At 41.0% G+C, this 22,823-nt stretch overlaps 1 protein-coding gene across 2 annotated transcripts in view; it reads right to left on the bottom strand.

The window, feature by feature from the left end:
- The window catches only part of LOC123516937 (diacylglycerol kinase epsilon-like), a 56,352-nt gene extending 46,832 nt beyond the window's left edge, over window positions 1-9,520 (bottom strand). For both annotated transcript variants that reach the window (XM_045276726.1, XM_045276725.1), the window contains exons 1-3: window positions 9,341-9,520; window positions 1,115-1,281; window positions 667-838 (exon numbers count right to left, since the gene is read on the bottom strand). In XM_045276726.1, the coding sequence (XP_045132661.1) occupies window positions 667-838; window positions 1,115-1,273 (331 nt within the window). In that variant the 5' untranslated portion in view covers window positions 1,274-1,281; window positions 9,341-9,520. The remainder of the gene's footprint in view (window positions 1-666; window positions 839-1,114; window positions 1,282-9,340) is intronic.
- Window positions 9,521-22,823: the final 13,303 nt, after the last annotated feature.

Raw genomic sequence — 22,823 nt, 5'->3', positions numbered from 1 at the left:
CCATCAAAAACTCGCAAACTTCTTCCAAGCACTTTCCCTGTGCATCATTACATAACTCCAGTATGTCTTTCTTGTTCAAACACTTCCTAAGGGTCTCCTCATGAGCTCTGCTCTTTACATTTCTTTTTCCTTTAAGGTAGAATTTTTGGTGGATTAGAAAATGGAAGATTCAAAGCTAAGTCAAAAGTGGAGAGCATATGACACCGTACTTAGCACATGAGTTTTTTACAGCTTGACTTTTTTCCACTCCATGTCATATCTCCACATCCTAATTCTAACATTCCTTGCAACTCAAGTCTATAATATTTCCTAGTCCCTGACTCATCTCAAGACAAGTTTTGCCTCATGCCTAAAGCTTGAATTCAAGAGATCACTCTTTTTCTATCATTGAGAAATACGGGGGACACTAGATTGCATAGCGTTGCAGTAACTGGCATAAATTGCTAAACATAAGGTAAAATATGGTTCTGACCTACTGGAACCATAGGTACCAGTTGACAAAAATATATATGTGCTATAACTTCAAGTCTTCCATTATTGTAAGACAGGTGTATGTAAAGCAGTGTAGTATTCAAAATTACATCATCAGCCTACTTTCCCATCATTCACTTAGTTACACCTAATCTATCTCCTATAAATGAATGAAGAGATGCAAACTCATGTTACCTCTAATCCAGTGGTGTTTATGTTTCGTGGAACGTGTGGTGATGACCTTGCAAGGTAAACTGACATCTGATGCAGTAATGCACTGTGGACTGTCAGCAGACACCCCACAGGAGTTGCAAAAGGAGCCATCACTAGCATTAATCAATGTCTCACAGATGCTGCAGAAACTTGGCTGTGGCAGGCATTGATTGGTAGCCAAACAGAAAAAGCAGTCATAAGAAAAGTATAAAAATAAATAAATGAATAAAAAGACAATGTGGGAAAACAGCAGTATTGTGGATTTTGTAAAGTTCTGATTTAATCAATAACAATTTTAATATATATAATGAACAAGAACCAGCAGCATTATTCCAAAAGTATAAAAAAGTTGAAATATCACAAAAATCAAGTAAACTTTTTCATTCAAAGAATAGAGCAAGGTGAAACAGAAGCAAGGAGCAACATTTACCTTGATTGAAGAGTGGGTGGAGCACCAAGAATGGCCTTTAAGCACATCCCTAGCCCTGAGGCTGTAGCGGGGAGGCCGTCTGCTGAGCCGCACCAACAACAGCACTAACAGCAAAGAGAACACTACGCAGAGGAACACCTGTCCCGATCCATCACTCATCCTGGTAACTGGTACAAAGAAGGGAGGAAGAAAGGGATATTAAGACTGCCTGTTAGAAAAGGGAAAAGAATAACATAATAAGGAACCAGGTAAAAATACATCTAAATAAGAGGGATGGAATATAAAGTTGAAAGAGGAGATAGTAAGGGGTAAGGCTAACCAGTCACAAAAAATACAATTAATATGTACAAATGAGAAAATGATTAAACATTCTATTCATTAGTCAACCATTATCTTCAATCAAATTCACTTACCTACTTCTGAATAAATTAATCACATACTTCCCAGTTGTTAACAAAATTTAACCAATTTTACCACAATTTTACCAAGATACCCTTTAATATTATGTCTCTTTCTCAAAACTTCCATTCTATATGAACACATATCTGGTTGTTCTAACTATTCATGACCTATTTTTGCAACACATCCTCCCTATTTACTACTGGATCACATAATACATCATTTCTGTCTACTATTATTATGCTATTTTTCAAACCTTATTTAGATCTGATGTAATATAGTCATTCTCTCAGTAGCCATGACCCTTAGTGTCTAATTAACACAATACTGAAGGGATGTTCTAAGTAAGACATAGATATCTAGCAAAATTTCTAGGGCCTTTTACTGTCACACAGATAAGAGTGGAGGAAAGCAACTACTTTTATTTGCAAAGTGAAGACACTGACAGATAGTAGCCAGTGTAAGAGGTGGTGCTGATGCTGCAATACTTTGTCGTTCTGTATTCTATGTAGCATTAATTCCCCTTTTAAAAAGTCAGTACAGAGTTGACTTGCAGTAAATACTATATTGAGAATGAACCCATGAGATGAGAAGGGACCCCCACCTGTCAACATGTGAATAAGGCAAGGCCCTTCTTTAGTCAATCAGTAAATAAGATTAGCATTTCACAAGGTGAAATCAGCCTGCAGAATGAAGAGGGAAGCTACACATAGTGATAAATTAGATTAGATATAGACTAATTTAGCTAATGACCAAAGATAAGCACTGACCAAACAATTAACAGAAGCAGTTTTTAACTGATATCCTGGGCATGAAATATCTCCATAAGTAATATCACTGTCTCCAAAGACAACAAAGTTTGTAGATATTTTCATCCTAGAAACTCTTTGGGGGGAAAGGCCTCCCTAGAGGCAACCATCCAGTATAGTGTGTGTTTGCTTCCTTCCTCATGCTCAGCCTCCCTATTAGGTAATGTTAAGTTAGGTTAGGTAATGCTAAATCATGCTGCCTTAGGTGATACAAGGTTAGAATAGTGTCCCTAAGTAGCTATACATTACAGATACCTATCTGAAGATTTTGACCAAAGATTCAGATTTTTGGTTAATTTTTTCTGCAGTATCAAAGATTTAATCCATCAAAACAACTGCATTGGGTGAATTTTGCTATATTTTAGGTTTACCAACACAAAAAAAAAACACTTTCCAACTAGGTCCCTAAGTTCAAATGGGGTAGGGGATGAAAACAATAGGAAATACAGCCATGTGGTCATCTTAATATTTACCACATTTTCATTTCAAGGCAAGGTAGAGATTTATTTTACTGCTGCATCAGATACAAACACAAAATTGGAAGGCACACGTAAATTATGGTTGTAATAAACCTCAAGAGTGTGGTGAAGTTTTAGATATTCTAGTCCAACAAGCTCTGTACCAGTCAATGAGCAAACAATGAAATTATTTTCTTTTTTTTTATATCCTAGATTTGTGGGTAGCAGCATATTAGAATTTCATGGTATCTATAGAATTGGTCCTTCCAATTATGCACTGCCATTCATGAGGCCACTCATAAGGCTACTAATGACAACTTTCAACACTCAGTTCAGTTAAAGTTTTCATTTGTTTTGGAGACAAGTCAGGTGTTCTGATAGAGGCTCACTGTCATTTGTTAACACGGCTACCCAGTAGAGGGAGCTGAAGAGAACAGTACCGGTGTTCAGCTATAAAGTCACTATGTGAGATATTTAGCAACAACAATATTCAAGGTGCAATATGCATATGTAAAGAAGAGGTTCCATATGTTTATCAATGAAGCCACAAAACTACACTCGACCCTCCACTATCGTGCTGAATTGGTGCATCTATCACTGTGCAATAACCAAAATTGCAATAGCTGAAATGAAGAACCAATAGTAATACAGTAAAACCTCAGCACATGACCATAATTCGTTCCTAAATCCTGTTCGTCACCCAATTTGTTCGTCCCCTGAATCAATTTTTCCCATAAGAATGTATTGAAATACCATTAATCTGTTCCAGACCAAAAAATAATCATACTTTTGTCCATAAAACCCATTCAAAATAGACCTTTAATGTTTGCATGACATGAACGAAATAATTATAGAAAGCCTAAATTGTTTTACTTACCTAAATGCTATCAAAATGATAATAAAATGAATAAAAAAGGAAAGGTTATTTACTTGAGAGACTGGACATTGATGGCATGATGGAATGAAGGAGAGGAGGATGGGGAGGAAGACAGACAAGATCCAAGAAGACAGTCATGAGAGAGGACTTTGGATGTGCGCAGCGTGCCAGAGCTACACAACAGCTGTGTAGCGTCACAAGTCAGTGCCGCTATGTGGGGCCCGGTTATAGTGAACATCGGCGTAGGAAACATGGAAAGATTACCAGTCTTCGTCTCTGCCTTTGGAAGACCCTTGCTTGCTGGGGATTGACCTCCTCACACGTGTGGGAGCAAGTTTGGACTTCCAAGAAGGGAAGTTAAAGGTACATGGCCAGGAAGTTCCTTTGATCCTCGGAGGTGATGCTCAGTGTGAGAGGAGCGGGCAGTAGGGCGGTGTTCCTTGCCAGGCGAGCGAGGAAACAGCTGCGATGGATGTGCCACAATCTGTAGTACCTGGGCATGGCCAGGATGATGATGACAGCAACGCTGAGAGCCACCAGAGCAGCGAGGATAACGCCGAGGAAGCTACAGTAGAGTGCGCCGGTAGCATCACCATGCCCAGGAAAAACATGAGAAAATCGTGGTGGCACGGAGATTATGTTATGTAATATTTTTCGTATGTTCCTGTTTCTATTTTCTTTTGTGCTTATGTTTTGTTTTGTTGTTGTGTGACAGCCGGGTTGGCTATCACACAAACAGCTCACCTGCCAGCGAGCTGTTTAACCGCGTTAATCCCCCGAAATATCATTCGTCCCCTGGGTCGATATATTGATAAATTTTTTGGTCGTCTCCCTAATTGTTCGTCCCTAGAGACGTTCGTCAAGCGAGGTTTTACTGTAATTCAAATTGACAGTAGAACCTTTTTGTCACTTTTTGACCAGTTTTTATACCATATAATAGTACAAAAATAAAGGAACAATACTACATAAAAAAAACTTACATAATCAAGAATCATAACAACATAATAAGAACAATCAAAATAACAATCATAATAACAACATGAATAAAATGTGTTTTGCTGTTGCTAGACACCATTTTTTTTTGTAAGTGGTGGTCAACAAGCCCTTGCTGCTGCTCTATTGCCATGTTCCATGGCATAATCTACCACTTGTAGTTTGCAGGAGATTGTGTAGCTGAATCTTTTTCCACCTGCTGCCATAAGCCCATAATGGTGATGGTGTTGATGTGTTTTGTTATGATTATGAACTTAGTGTTACTTTTTACCACTAAATGGCACTGAGTCAGAGTGGCGATCAACTGATATTTATACACATGCATCACAGCTTCACAGGTTAGATTTCTTTTATTTTAAGAAAAAAAATTTTGAAGTGATAATACTGGTAATGATAATAATACCAGCAATAAAATAAAGATGCACGCAATTAGGGTAAGTAAAAGTACTAGAAAAAGATGCAACCTATATGCCATCAAATATGGTACCTCATTGTAGATGATTAGGAGTTAAGGTGGATGGATAGATTGGGAAAATATATGAACTATTTCTCAATAAAAGTAACTATATTGAGAAACTCAACTATCACGTGACATCATAACCCAGAAGTTTTTAAAAGATGAGTGTGCAATAGCAGTAATTTTGTGTGCAATATAGAGATATATGCAGCTTCTTAGGTACGCACAATATCAGTAAAACGTGATAGTGGAAGGCGTGACAGCAAAGGGTTTAGTGTATGCATCTTAATCACCCTGAGACTCTCTTCACTTCACCTGTAACGCATAAGTGTAATTTCTTAAGAGTTTTGCTAGCTTCGGTTAATGCCCTAGCGGTAAGCCTTCTAGAATATGTTAGATTAAAAACTTAGAATATTAAATAAAATTTGGTCAATTTATAGTTTCATTCAACAAATGATTTTTTGATGTTGCTATGTTTTTATGATGAGACATGTAGTGAACTGATTGATGTTCAACATCATTTCCATCACAAATGAATAGTTTTCAAGTTATGACTCTTCAACTTATGCCTACCTCTCATCCCAAATAATCTTGGGGTACCTATGGGAAAGTGGGTTTTTTGGTGGGGAACTTTGAGTAACATACATAGCAGAAGAGGTAAAATATCAACAAAAACACATAAAAAAATCTCTTAAAATACTTAACATGTTCAGTGCAGTTGGCAGTGTAGCTGACTCACCTCCAAAACTTTCAATGCTCCAGTATGGTGCAAGCTATTGGCACGAAAGTAGGTATGTATTGTTTTAGATATCTGTCGAGCCCATTGGGAACATGGAATTGTTTGGACATCGATGGGTCATACCTCACAAGAAAGAAAATATAAACTTCTATTGTGGTGCAACCCACAAGTGGACATACTCTTCATGCGACTACAGGAGGGTCGCATCGCATTTAGAACAAAATAAATGTTGTATTTGCTACATGATCCACCAGTGGGGCAAACTGTATACTATATTATTATTATTATTTATATCACTGCATTCCCTTTTATATACTCCAGAGCTTAAAATATGAATAAAAGGATGTTCTACGGACACTCCCATATGGTCATCTGCAGAGATTGACAATATCAGCGATGATGCAAGTTCACATGATTCAACTGATTCAAGCTACAGGCTGTTTCATCAGAAGATGATTACTCAGATTCTGATGAGTAGTGAGTGATAGTACTAGTAGTAGAAGTAAAAGTAGAAGTAGAAGCAGTAGCAGTAGTAATAGTAGTGCTGGTAGTTGTGGTGGTGGTGACCAGGTAAGAAAAGAGAAAGTGTTGGAGGCTCAGCAATAGAACAGCAGCACTATCTAGTACAGTGGTTCTTAACCTTTTTTGGCAGCAACCCAAAATCTTGCACAAATCAACCATCGCGACCCAAGCCTACATCGATATACAAATTGTCCTCCACTCTGTTCCCTCCTATACACCCTCCACCTCTGCCAATGATGAAGTTTAAAAGGCAGATGTCTTGTTGGGAATGAGAGATTCTTTACACTTCAAATAAATTTACTGGTTTGGAGTTTTTATTTAATCATGGTCTGCTTAGAATCCTAAAACAATGCATCATGAATTTTAATTATTACAGTAAAACCTCGCTTGACGAACGTCTCTAGGGACGAACAATTCGGGAGATGACCAAAAAATTTGTCAATATATCGACCCAGGGGACGAACGATATTTTGGGGGACAAACGCAGTTAAACGGCTCGCCGGAAGGCAAGCTGTTTGTGTGATAGCTAACCTGGCTATCACACAACAACAAAACAAAATATAAGCACAAAAGAAAATAGAAACAGGAACATACGAAAAATATTACATAACATAATCTCCGTGCCACCACGATTTTCTCCTGTTTTTCCTGGGCATGGTGATGTTACCAGCGCGCTCTACTGTAGCTTCCTCGGCGTTATCCTCGCTGCTCTGGTGGCTCTCAGCGTTGCTGTCATCATCATCCTGGCCATGTCCAGGTACTACAGATTGTGGCACAGCTGTTTCCTCGCTCGCCTGGCAAGGAACACCGCCTCTCACACTGAGCATCACCTCCGAGGATCAAAGGAACTTCCTGGCCACGTGCCTTTAACTTCCCTTCTTGGAAGTCCAAACTTGCTCCCACATGCGTGAGGAGGTCAATCCCCAGTAGGCAAGGGTCTTCCAAAGGCAGAGACGAAGACTGGCAATATTTCCATGTTTCCCATGCCGATGTTCACTATAACGGGGTCCCACATAGCGGCACTGACTTGTGACGCTACATAGCTGTTGTGTAGCTCTGGCACGCTGCACACATCCAAAGTCCTCTCTCATGACTGTCTTCTCAAATCTTGTCTGTCTTCCTCCCCATCCTCCTCTCCTCCATTCCATCATGCCATCAACGTCCAGTCTTTCAAGTAAATAACCTTTTCTTTTTTATTAATTAATTTTATTATCATTTTGATAGCATTTAGGTAAGTAAAACAATTTAGGCTTTCTATAATTATTTCGTTCATGTCATGCATACATTAAAGGTCTATTTTGAATGGGTTTTATGGACAAAAGTATGATTTTTTTTTGGTCTGGAACGGATTAATGGTATTTCAATACATTCTTATGGGAAAAATTGATTCAGGGGACGAACAGGATTAAGGAACAAATTATGGTCGTGAGCTGAGGTTTTACTGTACAATATATAATTATAATATATTTGTAATGGGAAAATAATTATTTTCTACAAACCCTTAGCAACCCAATAAAATGGCTTGGCGACCCCAACTTTGGGTCGCGACCCAGGGGTTAAGAACCATTGATCTAGTAGAAGCTGAAGAGCCAAAACATAAATCTAGAAAAAGATGTGTCAGCTGCTATGAAATTATATCAGTAAATGAAGGCAGCAAGGTAGCTTCAAAAGAAACCAAAAAAAGTGTCCATTTTCTGTCAGGTGTGTGAGGGAAACCCATATATGTGTATCTCATATTTTGACACAAAACATTCTTGAAAAGCAACTGGCATTCTATAAATTATTTACCTATGGTTTATATATTATGGAAAAAGAATGCTGATTTAATTGTCAAACATATCCAACCCACCAATATGAAATATAATGAATAGCTAATACTGAACTTCTACTTTACTTTGATAAATCAACACTCTTGTAATTTGGGTCATATTTATGTATCTCAAAATGTGAATAAAATCATAAAATTTACAAAACTGTTTACTTTCACACTTAAAGACTGACTCTTGTACCAACATTTGAGTTTTATAAAAAAAAAATATATATATATATTGTTTAAAACAAAAATGTATATGAAAATCATGCTATGATCCACCGGTGGGTCATATCACAGTAATGGATAGTATACCACGACCCATTGGTGGGTCATATCACACTGATGTGTTAAATTCCATCTTTGATGGTGGTGGCAGTGGCTGCCACAAGACTTGTTGCATTATTGGTGAGCAGCATTGCCAACAATCAAGGGTTATTGAACAAACCCAACAGTATATCCTCCAGAGAGGAAGTGGCCCCCAGACCTCCAAAGGTTTACAAATTAAACCCAACATTGCAACCTAGATTTAACACTTCCCCAGCCAAAAATGCTGATTTCCCTCAGGTCTCCCAAGGTTGTTGGAGATGAGAGGTAGAGTTAAGTTGAAAAGTCATAACTTGAAAAATATCAATTTCCAACAGAAATTATAAAGAGCACCAATAAATTCACTAGAAAAACATAAGCCAGATAAAGAAAAAATCACTGGTTGGCTGAAACTATAAATCGTCCTGAAACTCCCGTCCGTAGACTTTTCAATACCCTTATTTCACTCATTTTTTGTCTTCATCCAAAACTCACGATTTCCCAGATGCCCTAAAGTTTATTTGGTTGCGTGAGGAGCTGGAGCTACGCAGACTTATCATAAAAATTACCGAAGGCTATAAGTTGGGATAAGTTTAAATTCATTTAAATGCTAACCCCTAAATTGTGAATATAACAAAAAAAAAAAAAGCCGCACACTTTGATAATAAATTTAGTGCCAAGACTTTAGCAGGCTATGATCATTTCCTTAGTACAGAACTATTCTATAAAATTTCATCTTCACTCTTCACCCTGAACACTGAATCATCATATGGCGAGCATGTAAATCAGCAAACATTGCCCGGCACAGTATATGACGCCGGAAGACCCAAACTCAACCCTGCCTTCCAGACCTCACCTGTTTCCGCGCAGGGACACTACCTGCTACCTGGCACCGCAGGGCCCCATGGGTACTAGGTGTGTTGCCTCAAGGGCCAGGACGCTTTACGAGTGCCAATTCCAGCCACACGTGACACCTCAGAGATATTGTTTACAATTCCAGGCTTTGTGACGTCATGACACTTGAGGAAGAGGGCGCGAGCTCAAAAGAAGGGAGAGTACGGACTACAGAGAAAACGGGTATAAAGAAAGCTCGCAAGTTGGCAAGAAAATAGAGGATTGATTGATTGATACATTTATTGTTGAATTAATAAATAATTACAACAAAGGAGGAGGATGGGCCTTGCCACCCACCCCCTGGGCAAGGACTTAAGGTTAAAGTATCACAAAAATAACTCTGGACAGTATACACAACAAGAATACAAGTATTTCAATAAATAAATACACATATTGCACACCTTATTGCCTAAGACATCCTACAGTCTGGGAGCAAACTGAGGATATTCCCTGAGTATTTCCTTGAGAGTGGCAGAGTCTAGGAGATGGTCAATGAGGCTGTACAAGTCATGCTGACCTTGTGGCCTAAATTTAGCAATGAGAGGACATTCCATGATATAGTGACGCAGAGTGTGTCCCCTTGGTGCAGCAAACAGCACACAGCACAAACCAGGAGAAGCACTGACTTCCCAAAAGTATTTGTAGCCTAATCTGAGCCTCATTGCCACCCTGTCATGTGATGCAGTATGTCTCCCGTAGGTGTAAGCACAGCTCTGGGAGACACGTGCATAGTGAAGACTAGTGCTACTGCCCCTATGGCAACAAAGCTCCAACTGATCACTAATGCTACTTTGTACAAAGTCCTTAATGCTACTCTTAACATAACTCAGAGTGTACTCAGTGCCAGGGTTCACTGTGTCATCTTGTAGGGCACACTGAACAAGGTGGTCTGCTTTTTCATTTAACGGGATACCCACATGAGAGGGTATCCAGATGAAAAGGACCGTGGCACCAGCACCTTCAAGGGCGTGGATGAGATCAAGACACTTATTAACTAGGTCACAGTCCATGGGGTAGGTGGATTGAAGGGCATACAATGCAGCCTGACTGTCAATAAAGAAATATACATTCTTATGGAGAGGCGCCACAATGTGGAGCGCCTCCAGAACAGCATACAGTTCTGCTCTAGTGGAAGACATGGGTGCAGGGAGCCGCCTGGAAACCTCAGTGTCAGTGTAGAGACTGGCAGAGATGTAGTCACGGATGAACAGCCCACATCCAGACCTGCTGCCATTGACTGACCCATCACAATAAACATGAATAGCTTCAACGTGTGGGTACTTGGACAATTTAGTCATGAACATGTCTTGCAGCACATGAAGGAGCCAGTCCCTCTTGGGCTGATGCAGTGAGTGAATATCAACACTGACACGGTGAGGGTTCCAGGCGGGTTGCAGCGGTGACATAACAACGTTAATACAAGCCTCGACTACACCTACACTTGTCAGTACTCCCAAGATCTTCCTGAGGTATGGTGTTGTAGGAGTGCGAGGATCATGATACAGGGGGGTCAATGATCCCTTTAGAGAGTCAGAGCCCGTGCATAGCATCCGACTAATTGTGCGACAAGTCATTTCCTGTACCCTACACATAATACTCGGCAGGTGCAGTTCAGCTCTGAGGACTTCAATCCGTGCAGTCCTGGGGCATCCCAAGATTATCCGCATGGCTTCATTCTGTACAAGCTCCAGGGGACGGAGCTGAGTGGCACTAAACTGTTTTAAAACAGGGGCGGTATAATCAATAAGGGACCGTATGACAGATATATAGAACATTCTTAGGACTGGAATGCCCGCCCCCAGACCCCTGTTGGCTAGCAACCGAAGTGGTGCTAGCCGTGGCAGACAGAGGTCTCGAACATAGTGGACGGCTTGAAGAGACTTCCTAAAGCTTATCTGAACACCCAGGTACTTGTGTATATGAACTCTAGGGATGGGGATGTTATTTACAGTAGACAGCCGAGAGACCTTCCCTTTAGCTTGAAATTTTGTTTTACATTCATTAATCACTAGTTCCATTTGGACACACAACACTGCCAGTTGTGACAAAGCAACCTGGAGAATCCTGGATGTGGGGCATTGGAGGAGTATGTCATCAGCATAGATGAGGACCTGGGTGCCCTGCGGAAAGGAACAGCACGCAATTTTGTCCATTAAAACATTGAAAAGCATTGGACTAAGGACTCCACCCTGTGGTGTTCCAAGCTCAAAAACTTCCTCAGAGGAGACTGCACCTTGAAACCAAACCTGTGCTGTTCTATTGTACAAATAGTCCCTGATCCATTCTAATAATCTACCTTTGACACCTTTGAGAATGAGTTCCTCCATAATAACATCTTTGTTGGCCCTGTCAAAGGCACCCTTGAGATCAACGAAAGCAAGCTCTGCAAGTAGCATTCTTATTTATAAGACACTCAACAAAACAATGACTAGTAGAGTGACCTTTCAGGAAGCCATGTACATTGCCAGAGAGTACATGGCCCACCTTGTATATAAGCCTGTTCAATATTACCCGTTCCATCATCTTACACAGACAGCTGGTGAGAGAAATAGGGCGAAAAGTGCCATCACCTTTGGGTATTGGGATGACGATGGCTGTTTTCAATAGAGAAAGGGATCAACAGGACTATTCTTACCTGGTATTCTTACCTGGTGGGCCTCCCGGCCCTAATCGGATAACGAAAGGAAGCGGGAAGCCACACTGTGTTGATGCTTTTAGTTGAAAATTTCCAGGATGAATTTACTAAATGAAATAAAAAGCTTGAAAGTGTATTATAAGCAGCAATGCATACTTCATAGTGACTGGCAAGCTTAATTAGCATAATCAAACAACATGTCCCCTCAAATGAGCTTCAAATAGATGTTTAGAAGTACTAATATTGATTATAACAAGGTTATGAAGGAAGAATACTTATTCCACAATTGACATATCTCATGGAGAAAAATCCCCGTCTGACCTCAATCTTTTTTTTTTTTTTTTACATTACAAGGGCACTGGCCAAGGGAAAACAAAGTGTTGGAAAAAAAAAAATCCCGCTGGTTGCCAGGCCCTGTTAAGAGGAAAGTAGGAGAAAGAGAAAAAACAAAAAAATCTAAAAGGAGGGTCCAGTTAACGTAAGAGGTGTCTTGACACTCCTCTTTTGAAAGAGTTTAAGTCATAGGCAGGTGGAAATACAGACACAGGTAGAGAGTTCCAGAGTTTACCAGTGTAGGGAATGAAGGAGTGAAGATACTGGTTAACTCTTGCATTAGGAAGATGGACAGAATAGGGATGAGAAGAAGTAGAGAGTCTTGTGCAGCGAGGCCGCAGGAGGGGAAGGCATGCAGTTAGCAAGTTCAGAAGAGCAGACAGCATGAAAACAGCGGTAGAAGACAGATAAAGATGCAACATTGCGGCGGTGACTTAAAGAATCAAGACAGTCAGTTAGAGGAGAAGAGTTGATAAGACGAAAAGCTTTAGATTCCACCTTGTTTAGTAAAGCTGTGTGTGGATCCCCAGACATGAGAGCCATACTCCATACACGGGCGGATAAGGCCCTGTACAGAGCAAGCAGCTGGGAGGAGAGAAAATGGACGAAGACGCCACAGGACACCTAACTTCTTGGAAGCTGATTTAGCAAGAGTAGAGATGTGAAATTTCCAGTTTAGATTTTTAGTGAAGGATAGACCGAGTGTGTTTAATGTAGAGGAGAGGGAAGTTGAGTGTTATTGAAGAAGAGAGGATAGTTGTCTGGAAGGTTATGTCGAGTAGATAGTTGTAGAAATTGAGTTTTTGAGGCATTGAACAAAACCAGGTTTTCTCTGCCCCAATCAGAAACAAGTGAAAGATCAGAAGTTAGGCGTCCTATAGCATCTCGCCTTGAGTCATTTAATTGTTGTTGGGTTGGGCGTCTGTTGAACGCTGTTGAATAATGCAAGGTGGTATCATCAGCATAGGAGTGGATAGGGCATTGAGTCAGATTTAGGAGATCATTGATGAATAATAGAAAGAGAGTGGGTGATAGGACAGAACCCTGTGGAACACCACTGTTGATAGTTTTAGGGAAGAACAGTGACCGTCTACTACAGCAGCAATAGAACGATCGGAAAGGAAACTGGAGATGAAGGTACAGAGAGAAGGATAGAATCCGTAGGAGGGTAGTTTAGAAATTAAAGATTTGTGCCAGACTCTATCGAAGGCTTTCGATATGTCAAGGCCGACAGCAAAGGTTTCACCGAAGTCCCTAAAGAGGATGACCAAGATTCAGTTAGGAAAGTAAGAAGATCACCAGTAGATCTGCCTTTACGGAAACCATACTGGCAATCAGAGAGAAGGTTGTGAGCTGATAGATGCCTCATTATCTTCCTATTAAGGATAGACTCAAAGGCTTTAGAAAGGCAGGAAATCAAAGCTATAGGGCGGTAGTTAGAAGGATTGGAGTGGTCACCTTTTTAGGGACAGGTTGAATGTGAGCAAACTTCCAGCAAGAAGGATAAATAGAAGTAGAGAGACACAGATGAAAGAGTTTGACCAGGCAGTGAGCGAGTTCGGAAGCACAGTTTTGAGAACAACAGGAGGGACTCCATCCGGACCGTAAGCCTTCCGAGAATCAAGGCCAGAGAGGGCCAGGAAAACGTCTTTATAAAGAATTTTAATTTTAGGGATGAAGTAGTCAGAGGGTGGAGGAGTAGGAGGAATATGCCCAGAATCATCCAAAGTTGAGTTGGTAGCAAAGGTTTGAGCGAAGAGTTCAGCTTTAGAAAAGAAGAGACAGCTGTAGAGCCATCTGGATGAAGTAAAGGAGGGAAAGACGAAGAAGTAAAGTTGTTAGAGATATTATTGGCTAGATGCCAGAAATCTCGAGAGGAGTTAGAATTGGAAAGACTTTGACATTTTCTATTGATGAAAGAGTTTTTAGTAAGTTGGAGAATAGATTTGGCATGATTACGGGCAGAAATATATAGGGCATGAGTTTCAGCAGTTGGATGGCTACGGAACCGTTTGTGAGCCGCCTCTCTATCATTGACAGCACGAGAACAAGCAGAGTTAAACCAAGGCTTTTTAGCTTTAGGGTTAGAGAAAGTATGAGGAATGTATAGCTCCATGCCAGAGATAATCACCTCTGTTATGCGCTCGGCACAAAGAGAAGGATCTCTGACATGAAAACAATAATCATCCCAAGGAAATCAGAATAGTACTGCCTTAGTTCCTCCCACTTAGCAGAGTTAAAATGCCAGAAGCACCTCCGCTTAGGCGGGTCCTGAGGCTGCACTGGAGTGATAGAACAGGTAACGGAAATTAGATTGTGGTCGGAGGAGCCCAACGGAGAGGAAAGTTTAACAGAGTAAGCAGAAGGGTTGGAGGTTAGGAAAAGATCAAGAATGTTGGGCGTGTCTCCAAGGCGGTCAGGAATACGGGTAGGGAACTGCACTAGCTGCTCTAGGTCATGAAGGATAGCAAAGTTGAAGGTTTGTTCACCAGGTTGGTCAGTGAAAGAAGATGAAAGCCAAAGCTGGTGGTGAACATTGAAATCCCTAAAATGGAGATCTCAGCAAAAGGAAAGTGAGATAAGATGTGCTCCACCTTGGAAGTCAAATAGTCAAAGAATTTTACATAGTCAGAGGAATTAGGTGAGAGGTATACAGCACAGATGAATTTAGTTAGAGAGTGACATTGAAGTCTTAGCCAGATGGTAGAAAATTCTGAAGATTCAAGATTGTGGGCACGAGAGCAAGTGGTGTCGTTACGCACGTATGCGCAACATCCAGCTTTGGATTGAAAATGAGGATAGAGCAAGTAGGAGGGAACAGAAAAGGGGCTGCTGTCAGTAGTCACAGACAACTGTGTTTCAGTTAGGAAGAGAAGATGAGGTTTAGTAGAGGAGAGGTGGTGTTCCACAGATTGAAAATTAGAACGAAGGCCACGAATGTTGCAGAAATTGATAGTGAAAGTATTAGATGAAGTGTCAAGACACCCAAGGTCGACAGCAGAGGGGCAGTCCGACCTGGGGACATTTATGGTCCCTCCCAGAGGGGACTCCGAGGCAGGGCGTGGTGAAGCCATTATTAAATTTTGATTTGAAGAGAGTGTAAAAGTGTAAGGTGTTGTAGTGTAGTGTAGGAAGTAGTAGAAGTTGTCTTTAGAGGGCAGGCTGCAGCTGCTCAATTGTATAAATGAGACCACAAAGGGAACCGGGAAGAGAGGACACGGGGAATCACTCAGTCTGCAGCACTGCCTACATCCCCGTAAGTACCTCTCCTGGAGTATTCCACCGGGCGGCAGGTGACTGCGACCTAGTATGGTATATCTTGAAGTTATGGCTACTTATTCCATCCATGAAAGGTAGGGTTGCCATATATAAACTATCAAAATTGTGGACACCTTCACTAACACCTGATTATGGTCCTGCTATGATACTGGAAAACATGTAAATTAATTAAAAGAAACTCAACTTATTTACCTTTGCATATGGCTGATAATCATGTGACTGTAAGTCATTAATGCCTTTATGTGCCAGAGAGACAAATGTTCCTGGTTTACATACCAAACACTCAGCTTCCCACTCATCCCTGCCTTTTTTTAAGTACGGGAGTTTGTTCTGCATCTCTGCAGTGAATTTACACTTTCGTTTGGGCATCTTGACAAGAACAAGTAATAGTTGTAATGACAAGGTCACAAGGCCGCAAACAGTAATCCAAACTGACCCCTATCAGAGCTGGTTAAAGATTGGGGTGCGACGTGAGGCGACGTTGGGAAGGCTGCGAACACCGACTTCATACAGGACCCATACATGTGATGTCAGAGTCTTGACCGAAACCAAACCAAAGCAGCTGCCACTCGGTGAACCCCTCTCTCTCTCTCTCTCCCATCATTTCAACCCAAGGAAATTTAATAAATGTGATTTTTTAACAGTTTCTGATGGAAGGTGAAATTCCGAACTTTTGAAGGATTTTCAAAAATCCCCCGGACGCAGATTTCGTTATCTGAATTCCGGACATGTCCGGGAAAATCCGGACATATGGTAATCCTAATGTAAGGGCAAGAAAAAACTTATTTCGCGGGTAATTGGAGACATACCGTGAAAATTTTTCCAGTATTCAACGATATCATGCCTGGGGTGGAATGCACGAAACTTTAACGACACGCTACCGTCGTGCGGCAGTACCCCGGCCAGGGCCGGCCGTTCCAAGGCGCCTAGCTCCAGCGGGCGGTACATCACGCTGACGTACTGCTGACGTCATGAGTAAAGGCCACGTCACACGATGCGACACAGCGTGCGTGTTTGTCCCCGGCGGTCCCGCTGCCAGCTGGTGGTGTAGCAGTTACAAGTGTAGTCCCGGGTAAAAGTGAAGTACTACTCGCGGCAGCAGTGCTTCCATTTTAGGGTAAAATACCCTAAACTAGGGTAATTGGACCCTTCTTAGGGTAGTGTTTAGGGTAATGCATAAACTAGGGTAATTTTAAGGTAATCTGCCATCCTATGGATAGGTGTGCTTGGAATGGTGCCAATCTGGTGGCAGGCTGGTTCTCTTTCATGTTCGATTCATGTACACAATCATACCCGTGACTTGTATCATCCGTTTACCCCCCAACCCCATCCCCTTTCTCCCCAGTCTCCACTCACCCGTCTACTACGCGTACACGTTTTGGACCTTCGGACGATTAGATCACAGTTCACACACAGTCAGTCACTTACGATGACGAGTCCACACAGAGCAGCCACAGTAGTGGCTGTAGTGTGCAGTCTTGTGTGTGTGTTCGGGGTGGGGTGGGCAATATTTAAACTTATGTATGATAAGAGTGCATTAATCAACAATTAATGGGCAACTTCGATAATCTAGGGTAAAACACTCAAATCTAGGGTAAAATTGACAAAAATCTAGGGTAAGATTTTATCAACTCATGGAAGCACTGCGCGGCAGCTGCCAGACGTAAGCTTCAGTTTACCCCACGCCTTCGAAGGGAATGGATTATTGTGACCGCAGTTCTCCAAATATGTGTCTGTTTCGGTCTGAAAATCTTTGAAGAAAAGGAACTTTTAAATAAGTTAATTATTTGAAATTAATTGCCTTTATTGAACTAAATATACTACCTTTGTGAAGTAATTAATAACGGCTTCTCATGAAACACTATATAGGCCTACGTACATTACATACCTAGCTAGTTAGCTATCAAGTAATAATATGATATAATGATATTATAATCGAAGTAATGCAGCTGAAATTATGAATATTCCAAAGTTTCCATTGGTTTTGCCCATGTCAGAGACCTTTTCACCCTCTGGCCAAGGTCCCCGTGTTATTTACCCTCGGGGGCCTCGGCTCAACCTAACATGTTGCTATTAATATCGAGAGAGAGAGAGAGAGAGAGAGAATGTCATCTATATTTTACCATTTATAAACGTTATGAATAGGATATCATAAGTGAAGGCAACGAGTCAAATCCTTTAACTGTTGGACTCAGTTATTACTTCAGATTTCTCTGCATATATATATATATATATATATATATATATATATATATATATATATATATATATATATATATATATATATATATATATATATATATATATATATATATATATATATATATATATATATATATATATATATATATATATATATATATATATATATATATATATATATATATATATATATATATATATATATATATATATATATATATATATATATATATATATATATATATATATATATATATATATATATATATATATATATATATATATATATATATATATATATATATATATATATATATATATATATATATATATATATATATATATATATATATATATATATATATATATATATATATATATATATATATATATATATATATATATATATATATATATATATATATATATATATATATATATATATATATATATATATATATATATATATATATATATATATATATATATATATATATATATATATATATATATATATATATATATATATATATATATATATATATGTGTGTATGGCCATAATGGCCACTCGAAACATGAGGCAAAATTAAGGAAAGGAAAAAAAAATAAACGGAGGAGAAACACCACTTCACTACTAAACAAGGGGGCGGGATAAACACTGATTACTCCTGTCTCTACGGAGAGTTACGTGGGTCGATGTGCCTATATAAAACACATCCCACCGCTGCCACCATCTATACTGAACCTTCGTGAGGCTCAGTCTCTTGTACTGGGTCTAAGTGAAGCTTAGGCCGAGTAAGGGAAGAAAAGAAAGATGTAACGAATCCAAGGGGGAGGGATGAACACACCAAGCTTAACAAAATAGACCCTTTAATCCAATAACAACTCATCACAGTCATGTAACTTCCTACCTAGCCTACCTATAAGATGGGAGACCTATGGGGGGTGGGAAAACTGTGGGTAACTCAGCTGTAGATGAGAGGGCGTGAGGGTGCGTGTGGTGGCGTCCCGAGAGGTAAAAATGGCGGCCCGTCCCTCGCGGCGTCCTGCTTCTCTCTCTCTCTGTCTGTCTGCCTGGTTGGGCCTGCTGTGCTGGAAGTGGCAGAAGGTTCCACAGGAAAGGTGCTGTAAACATAGTGATTATCTCATGAGTTGCTCTTATCAGACCACGTGGCGTATTGCAGCTCTTCCTGGAGAATGTTGGAGAGTGTACCTCGAGACGAGAGCGGGGTGATGTTCTGAGGGCGACGCCACCACGCTCCTCACCTTATAAAGTGGCAGCCATGATGACTGCGCACGCAGCCACACGTCATCTCCATTCTCCCCCTACAGGGACTCCCTATATAAGGATTCCTAGCTACACATATGAAAGGGAAGATGAGGATTTGGACTAAATAAATACCCTAATAGTGGGTAATAATCCCACTCCAGTACTGCTACTCGGTGCATTAGGAAACACAGTGGACCCATCTTGGTGGCCTGGGGGACTCCGCACGTTAGCTGTTGGAAAGAGGATGTGTAGTTATTATAGCGCACAGCTCGTCGTCTCCCCGTGAAAAAGTCGGTCAGCCATATTGTCTGGTGAGAGGGGAGACCCAGTTTGATGTCTTTGTTGATGACAACAGTTTGGACAGCTAGATCAAAAGCTTTCCTGAAGTCCACAAAAGCGACTGCTAGAGAGGTGTTTCGTTTGTCCCAGGTGACTGTAAATGAAGTCTAGGAAGCTGATTAGGTAGTGAGAGGTGGAGCTGTCTCTGATGTTGCCGAATTGCTGGATGTCTATGGAGTTACTAATTTTGTTGTACACCCAGTCGAACACAAAGTCTTCACAAATGAGGTTAGGGATGAGTGTGATTGCGACTGGCCTGAGCTCATTGAGTGACTGCAGACTGGGAGTTTTAGAGATGGGTGTTGTTACAAATGTTTTCCAGTCAACAGGGCATGAGCGCTGAGAGAGAGATACATTTATTATTGAGCAGAGAGGAGTGGTTAGTTATGGAGCAAATTCTCTGTAAATCTTAATGGGTGAATCGGTAGGAGTTGTGGACTACAGTTTGAATTTTAGAATTCTCTTGTAAACATCCATCACCTGGACGATGCGAGAAGGGGAAGGAGCGGGGAGGTAGAAAGGGAGAGGAGAGGAGTGGAGGGGTGGGAAAGTGTGAGATTGTGGCGAAGTGAGAGTTTATCTTATCCGCAGTCAGTGAGGAGGTGTGAGGTACAAGAAAAAGGAGGGGACTGCTTTTGTAGACCACACAAAGCCTTAATTTTATCATACCACTGTCTCTTGTTGTTAAGTTTGAGTTGGTGAATTTTGTTTGGGTAATGACTTTTTTTTAATACCATGTGGGCTTTTTTCAGGAATTTATGGGCTAAAGGGGATACTTTTTGGGGTATCTCCTATCTCAAAGCCCACCCGCTAGGAAACCGTTGCCCCGAGTGAGGAAGCCCAACCTACACTCGGACTGTGGACGGGATTCGAACACGTGCGCTTGGAGACCCCTCGGACCCCAAAGCACACTTGATTCCACTGTACCATGGCTTTCGCTATCTTTATCTTCCATATCACTTGGTTCCTTAATTTCCTGTACTAGATTGGGGAAGAATAAAGGGCCCAGTTCCGTTGCTTAATGAACCTTTTAATGCGGGGCCTCATCCACGGAGCACTGTGACGCTCTTTGCTGGTGATGGTGGTAACAAAATTGTGCCACTTGGTGCAGACGTCTTTCACCTCCAACACCTTGGTCCACGGATGGTGCATCACCCATTGCCCAAACTCCCTGAAGGCAGAGTCGGGCATGGGTCAGTAAGTCTTGGTGACCTTTGAGTGGCAGGGGAAGGTGGTGGGTATGGGTGACCACAAGATGGAGAGGTGTGTGCTGTGTCCCAAGGGGGTAGTGACTGGGGAGGTGAGTAGTGATGACTTAGATAGGTCATGATAAGATCGGGTTTTGCTTGTTGGTGGGTGGGGAATCCAACTACTTGTTTTAGGTTTAGCTGGTGTAGTATTTCACTCATATATATAGCTGGTTAAAATCCCCACATAGAACCAGATTAGCAACAGGATACTTCATTCTGGGAGCATCAGTTGTGCTTATGATGTGCTCAGTTAGTAATTGTGCCGTGGGGCACATGGAGGGTGGTAGACGACACTGCAGAGGATGTTAGAGGCTGTATTGTTAAGATGGGAGGGTGGTGTCACACCTACCCAGAGCCTCCACCGCGGGGGGCGGGACATCCACAGAGAGGTGTGAGAGGCTAAGGATAGACCGGCAATAGACCGCCACTCCTCCTCCTCTTCGCTCTGACCTGAGATGGTGGAAGAGTTGAAAGTCTTGCACCATGCATACCTCAGGTATTATTTGCCACGCCTCAGTGATCGCTCCAATGTCTGCACAGGTTGATCTCATTAACACAATCAACTTGTCCATTTCGTTTGTGAGGGAAGTCACGATAGACAGCAGGAGTTCTACATGTGTGTATTCCCTCACTTCCGCTTGCTGACTTTTGCCTGCATTTGTTTGTCACTACAATCCTGATGGGACGAACCACACTTCTACCGCCTCTTGATCCACGATTCCAAAACAGTTTGAGTGTTTTGAGGCACTGGATGGTGCTAGGTGGTGGGTACCCTGCTCCTCGCCTGTGTCGGAGAAGGTAGTCTTATCTGTAGTGGGGCACTGGAGTACAAATTGTCTACATAGATTGTACTGACGCACACTCTCTAATGCTGTGTGTGTGTGTGTGTGTGTGTGTGTGTGTAGGCTATTAAGTACATTATGACAATGAAGATCTATCTAGATTTTGACAATAAAGCTTATTGTGCGATTAACGTTTGTTACTAAAACCAAAGAGGAAAGCGAAAGAGAGAGAGAGAGAGAGAGAGAGAGAGAGAGAGAGAGAGAGAGAGAGAGAGAGAGAGAGAGAGAGAGAGAGAGAGAGAGAGAAAAAAAAAGGGAACAAATATAATAGTTTCCGTCTTCCTCAGCGTTTCACCGTTTTCCTAAGTGTTTCACAAAAAGAAAACGGCCGAGAATTTTCATGACGTCAGAAAAGCTGCGCAGAATGGACCTAGGGCATAGACCTAGTGTATATAGATAGATCTTGGTACTCCCTACCGAAAATGGTATCCATGAATGCATCGAATGTTGGTAGGACGTCGTTGTTAACTAACTACGTGCTTCGCTAATAACTATACATCCCGAGGTGTAGTAAATGCATATCGCTATCTTTTATGTATTATGAATATTCATCTGCACAAAATAACCTTTTTTTTATTTTTTTAGTTTTTTCCAAGCATTATCACAGAAGAAAGATGATTGTGTGATGCACATAGTGAAATCTTACATAGAACAGCAAAAATAAATATCAAGATGACAGTGCAAAATTTGAAATTTCCCCGTGCCGCCGCCCTGCCAATCAGTGAGTCGTATGGCCAGCAGCCAGCAGCCACACTCACCACAATATTTTGTGAACTTCTTGCTACTCTAATAACTGTTGCTATGGAATAAACATTCAGCCATAAACCATAACCACTTGCATACTACATTCTGCCAATTTTTCTTCCTTTTTTCACTGTGATTTTTGTTGTGAAGCTTGCCCAAAATCACTGCATCCCCGAATTTCCATTTCTTTCATTAAGGTTAAGGTCTTGATGTAAGTGAATCATTGTTTCCTTGGTTTATAATGAGATTCAGTTGGCATAATGAAAGAATTGTTAAGACTGTTGACTGTGGTGAGTAGTAGCTGTGGGGGCGTTACGCTGTATTGAAGTTGACAAAGAATATCGTACTCCTCAGCCAAGGAAATCCCAAAGCTGTTTCGTGATTGGCTGCCTTTGCTTATGACGTCACGATGATGACGTCACATCCTAGACAGCCAATGAGCATTCTTCGATTGGTTAACGCCATCCACCCCCAATAATGATAAGTGCTTGTGGATACCACTTCTCCGATCTCGTTGCGATGTCGCTATCAGACCGGTTTGTTAGTTAGGA

The sequence above is a fragment of the Portunus trituberculatus genome, chromosome 41, assembly GCF_017591435.1.
Source record: "Portunus trituberculatus isolate SZX2019 chromosome 41, ASM1759143v1, whole genome shotgun sequence".
Lineage (NCBI taxonomy): Eukaryota > Metazoa > Arthropoda > Malacostraca > Decapoda > Portunidae > Portunus > Portunus trituberculatus.
This window is presented reverse-complemented; position numbering and strand designations above follow the sequence as displayed.